Source organism: Aegilops tauschii, chromosome 5, assembly GCF_002575655.3.
Source record: "Aegilops tauschii subsp. strangulata cultivar AL8/78 chromosome 5, Aet v6.0, whole genome shotgun sequence".
In the NCBI taxonomy this organism is placed as follows: Eukaryota; Viridiplantae; Streptophyta; class Magnoliopsida; order Poales; family Poaceae; genus Aegilops; species Aegilops tauschii.
The window spans coordinates 443,475,676-443,481,608 of NC_053039.3; the positions used below are offsets into that span (position 1 = coordinate 443,475,676).

General features: G+C 55.6%; 1 protein-coding gene across 1 annotated transcript; it reads left to right on the plus strand.

Annotated features, from left to right (window-relative positions):
• Positions 1-572: 572 nt before the first annotated feature.
• On the plus strand, positions 573-4,343 carry LOC109773413 (protein ALTERED PHOSPHATE STARVATION RESPONSE 1). Its single transcript, XM_020332104.4, has 4 exons — positions 573-1,563; positions 2,247-2,482; positions 2,877-3,100; positions 3,188-4,343. The coding sequence occupies exons 1-4, from the start codon at positions 657-659 to the stop codon at positions 4,038-4,040; spliced, it is 2,220 nt and encodes a 739-aa protein (XP_020187693.1). The 5' UTR covers positions 573-656; the 3' UTR covers positions 4,041-4,343.
• Positions 4,344-5,933: the final 1,590 nt, after the last annotated feature.

Consider the following 5,933-nt stretch of genomic DNA (forward strand, 5'->3'; position numbering starts at 1 on the left):
TAGGTTTGAGCTAATGTTTTTTTTGCTTTGAAATGTCAAGGATAGGAACCAATCCTACACAGGAATAGGAACCATTTGTACAAACCAAAGGTATTGATATGTTTTTTTTAGTTCCATCCTATAAAATTCCCACGAAATTCATGCAGACCAAAGAGGACTAATAAATAAATAAAATAGCACAGGGAACCGTGGTTTGTTAAGCACTGCTACCCTCTTGTCATTAACTAAGTTGTTTTGATCTCCCATGAAGACTGTTCACCAACTGTCATCAGTCACTCCTCCTCCCAAGTCCCAAAACCTACACAGGACCCAAATCCTGAGCCCCACATAAACAAATCACCCAAAGATTCTCTGCCATCATCATCAGAATTTAGGAGGTCCTCCTCCCCCTCCCCCTACCTTTCTCCCCACCAGCCCACTCCCCCTCCCCTCCCACAACCAACAAAATTTCACCCCTCTCCACCACCTGACAAGAACCAACACCGCCTCCCCCCCCCCCACCCCACCCCACCCCTCTCTCATCCCTCTCCCTCACTCTCACTGTCACAGCCTCACACTCTCCCACTTTGACTTTGACCCCCCGCCCTCGCTCTCTCCCCTGCGCTCTGCGCTAAACCCTGCTCTAATAAACCCTCGGTAGGGTGGGGTAGGCTCCGATGGGGAACTGCGCCGCCTCCCGGCTCGCCGCCGGCGGCGGCGGCGGCGCGGGCGCGGGCGGGGACCCCGTGGCGGTGTGCCGCGACCGGAAGCGCCTCATCAAGGCGGCGGCCGACCGGAGGTTCGCGCTGGCGGCGGCGCACGCCGGCTACGCGGCCGCCCTGCGCGCCGTCGCCGACGCGCTCGACGTCTTCGTCGCGCGCCACACCGCGCCGGCGCCGATACTCATCACGCTCCCCACCCCCACGGCCTCGCCCCCCGGGTCGCCCAAGCCGGCGCAGGCGCTGATGCCCTCGGCCCCCTCGCCCACGCCCTCGCCCCCGCCGCCGCAGCCGCAGCGGCAGACGGAGGCGCCGCCGGCCGGGGAGGAGCAGGACGACTGCGGCACGCGCACGCCGGAAATGGGGACGCCGGAGATGGGCCGCCCGTACTACTACACGCCCCCAGCGACGCCGCCTCCGCCGCCCCCCGCGGCGTCGGCGGTCGGCGGGTGGGACTTCTTCAACCCGTTCTACGGGACGGAGGAGGTGGCGGCGGCCGCCGCCGCCATCAGCGACGAGGAGATGCGCGCCGTCAGGGAGCGGGAGGGGATCCCGGACCTGGAGGAGGCGGAAGAGGAAGACGACGACGAGGACGAGAACGAAGGGGAGAAGGCGGCGGCGGCGGCGGCTAAAAACCCTAAAACAGAGGCTTCCCTCGGAGTGGCCAAGCAGGAAGATGCGAAAGAGGTGGGCGAGGTGACGACGGGCAACAACGGCGGCGGGCTGGAGGTCGGCATGGTGCAGCCGGGGCGCGAGCTCCTGGCGGCGCTGAAGGAGGTGGAGGAGCTCCTGTCCCGCGCCGCGGAGGCCGGCAAGGAGGTCTCCGGCATGCTCGAGGCCGCCGCCCGTGCCCCCGAGCTCAAAGGTCCGGCCTTTATCACCTTCCCCCAACTTTTCTTGCCCCCATTTCTCTCTGCCACAGCAACCTGCTCGATCTTTCGCCCCAAATGCGGCCGGATCCCTTTTTTCTGTTTGTGGAAAACCCACAAGATTTGGGCGTAAAGCTGGTGCGAGACATGAGTGGATTTCACAAATCTCCATCAGCGAAAGGCCCTGTGTCATTAGATGGATTTGGTTTGAATACACTGCTCTTTTAATACTCATGGTATGGTGGCATGGAATTTTTAGATGGTGCTGTTCTTTGTTTAGGGCTCGCATGTGCCCCTGGAGATTAGGGAGAGCACAATCTCTTAAAAAAAGTGGCTTTGAATATTCTCGGCTGATGTAATATCCGCCCACAGTCAATTTGTTATCACCTTTTCTAACTTTGCAGTCATGTCCTGGCCCAATTTTCTTTAGCCCTTTTGATGCTACCACTTGTGGTTCTTGATTGCCAAAGTGGTCCTTTTGGGGTGCAAATGACTAAAGGCGCCTGCTTCATGATGAACACCATGAATCTGCACTTTTCAGTTCTGGTAGAACTTAGAACAGCACAGTACAAGGACTGGCTTTTGATTGAGATATATCCATACACTGCAGAGTACAGGCTACAGATTAGGTGTGTCTTTGGTTGATGGTTTTGACATTGATATCTCTGTCTTGTTGCAGAGAGCCCGTCGAAGATAATTCATGCCATCGCGTGGCATCGGTCTCCGTCGTCTGTGTCATCTTCATCCTATAGGAGCGAGCTGGGAGCAAGCTCGAACAGCTTGTCGTGGACAGAGAAGAGTGAGACTAATAAGAGCGATATTTTTGATGACTATGGTGGGATGAAGTCAGGAAGTCACTCACAGACGTTAGGGAGATTGTATGCTTGGGAGAAGAAGCTTTATGAAGAAGTTAAGGTCGGTTATATATCTGCTGGAGTCATTTGATTGTTCCTGTGACTGCATACATATACAAAGAATACTTCATATCTTTCTTAGCAAGTTGCTATTGATCTATCTATGGTTAAGGCAACTAATTATTTGAAAAAGACTGACCCACCTTGAAATTAAAAATGTATCTTGTCTTTGGGTTCGTGTGTCTTTAGTAAATGAGGCTAAGTTGAAGATCTTGACAAGGTCATACTACTGATAGTGCCATCTGTGATTTTTGAACTGATGAAAAGCAATGTGATGATCATTTTCTGTAGTTTCTTGCGCACAAGCATTTGTGTGTGTTCTGGCATGTTCGAACAGCATGTCTCTGTTGTATTGTGTATTTTATATTTATATTAAAAACGATGGTTCTGTACAGGCCATAGATCAAATTCGACAAACATACGAGAAGAAATGTGTCCAGCTGAGGAACCAAGATGCCAAAGGTTCAGAGCTGCGCTGTGCTGAAAAGACTCGGACAAATGTGAGAGACTTGTACACAAGGATCTGGGTTTCTCTACGAGCAGCAGAATCGATATCCGATAGAATACAAAAATTACGGGACGAGGAACTGCAACCGCAGCTTGTTGAGCTGTTGCACGGGTAAGCTGATGTCATGTTTTGCGTGCAGGATTTATGATGTGGTTTCACTGAATCAGAATACTGATGCTTTTCCCTTCTCCGTGACAGCTTTGCGAGAACTTGGAAAGTAATGGTGGAATCTCATGAAGCACAGCGACAGATAATGTTTGAGGTGAATTCCTTCACCTGTCCTGCTTATGGGAAATTCTGCAACGATGCCCAGCGGCACGCCACTCTCAGGCTGGAGGTTGAACTGAGGAATTGGAGGTCCTGCTTTGTGAGCTATGTTAGTGCTCAGAAAGCATACATTGAAGCCCTTGACGGCTGGCTGTCCAAGTTCATCTTGACGGACACCATCCGTTACTCCCGAGGGATCTCTTCGATCGCGCCTGACAGGGCCGGCACGCCGCCCCTGGTCGTGATCTGCCACGAGTGGCACACCACGCTGTCGAGGTTCCCGTACAAGCGGGTGCCATTCACGATGCGCAACTTCAACCGGAGCGTGAGGGTGCTGTGGCTGAAGCAAGGGGAGGAGCAGCAGCAGAAGCGGAAGGTGGACGGGCTGGCCAAGGAGCTGGACAAGAAGGCGACGGCGTACAAGCGGGCGGAGAACAAGGTGATCGAGACGAAGCTGCTGGAGCACCGGCCGGAGCAGGACGCGAGGCAGCGGATGGAGCAGCTGTCGGAGCGCAAGGAAGCGCTGAGCGCGCTGCGGCGGCGGGTGGAGGTGGAGAAGGCGCGGCACCACCACTGCATGCGCGACACCCACGACGTCACCCTCAACGGCTTCAAGATCGGCCTCGCGAGCATGTTCGAGGCCCTCGCCGAGTTCTCCCGGGACTCCGTCGCGCTCTACGAGGACCTCCTGGCGCGCTCCGGACCCAAGGAGGGCCCCGAGAAGGCCGCCTCCGCGGCCGCCATCGAGCAGCAGCCGTGCCCGGCGGCGGTTGAGGCGACATGACATGACATGGCCGTCGGTATCAAGTTCAGTAACCAGTGTTCTCCGTTTCAGTTAGGGACATTGAGTGAGTTGTGTTGCATCTTGCATTGCCCCAGGGTTTTGGACCCCTAGAATGTTTGTCTGACGCTGATTACAATTAGGCTGTAGAGTAGCAGCACCGTGTGTGTATGGTGGCTTGGCTTGACTGGTCGTCGTTGTTGGGGGGTGGTAGGGTCGCCATTCTTGCGGGCATGCATCTGCGTCTGCATCTGTTGCTTGTAATTATTCTGTTAGCCTGATATGAATCAAGTGAGGATTCGCTCTGCCCCGCTGCGGCTCCTGTTGCTATCCGCCATTGATGGTTTCTGTTCACTCCACAGAGCTGTTGCTGCGGTGCGCTGTAGTAGCAGCAGCAGTGTTTGTTGCTGCCTAACGCCGGCCGGCCGGCCGGCCGCAGCAGTGTCACGCGGTGCGCAGGCCGCTGGGGAACGACACGAGGACCCTGTGAACTGTAGGGCCTGAGAATCGGATCGGAGATGCGCTCAGACAGCTGTCGTTGGACTAGACGGTGCGTAGACTTCACAAGGAACCAGGCAGGGACTTGGTAACAAGAGCGAACCAGGCAGGGGCTTGGTAACAAGAGCATCTACAGCCGCCGGGCTCCTCAAACGCCCGGATGGACGGCCCGGTCCGTGACCGGTGAACATATCATGACCTGGCCGGGGTCCTCAAACCGGCCCAATATATCCGGACTGATCGACACCCCTCGTATACATCCTATATCGATGACGGATATGAGGAGGGGTCGCACAAATGTGCGGGACTCTTGCGGACACCTATCGTTACCCAACGGTTTGGTGAGGACACCGCTCCGGCGCGTCGGTTGAGGGGCCAAATTCGGCTATTTAAGCCGGACGGCGGCCCCTAACCCTATCCAGTCCCAGTACCATCCTCTCCGCGCCACCAACCCCCACATCCACTCGCGGCTCGAAACTCTTTTGCCTGCTTGCAGCCATGTCACCCCGAAGCGTCGGTTGCATCTCCTAGAGGAGATCCGGGCCCTGCAAGCCGCTTGGATTGTAGCCGGCCTGCCTCCAGAGAAGCCGAAGGAGGAGGCAGAGGAGGGCGCAATGTTGTAGGCACTGGACGCGACCATGAAAGACGCGGAGCCGAAGGAGGAAGCGGTGCAAGGCGATGCAAATTCGGCGCCTCCGGTTGTTGGATTCGACATGGCCAATGCACTGGGCGAGTTTGAAGTCGCATAAGCGGATGAGGTGGAGAGTAGCAGGTCATGCTCGACTCCATCCATTCGGAGACAAAGGAGGTAAACCGCCGCTACCTCCGTGAGGCACGGGCGGAGATCAACGAACTCTTTGCGGACATAGAGTCTGACAAGGAGCCGGAGCTGCAGGGGCGACCATCCACCAGGAGGCATGTCCGTCCGACACATAGGTCGTCTACATCTCCGACGATGAGTAGTTTAGACTAGGTTTATCTACGTACTAGTACGTAACATTTAGGTTACATGGTGTAGTATGGATCTGAGGTATTCGTTTGGAATGGACGCGAAATGAGGCTGACCGTGTCCTCTCTACAGGACGTTTGATGGCCGGATTAGCTACGTACGGTGGCACATGCTCTAACTTCATCAACGGGATAGATTATTGGCGAGTTACCTGAAAAACCATAAACGCTTGGTAATCAGTCAATTCGTCTGCACCGTTAGATGAAAATCCTAACAGCTTGCCTTGCCCTTCCTCCAGCCAGCACCCATTTTTTTTCTCCTTCCTCCGGACGCCACCCACCGCACTCCTTCTCATCCGACTGCGACGGCACACTTGGTTGCTGCTCGCCGCGCCGTCCCTGCCTCCGGCAAGGGCGCTGTCTGATCCGAACAGGAATCAACGCGAAAAA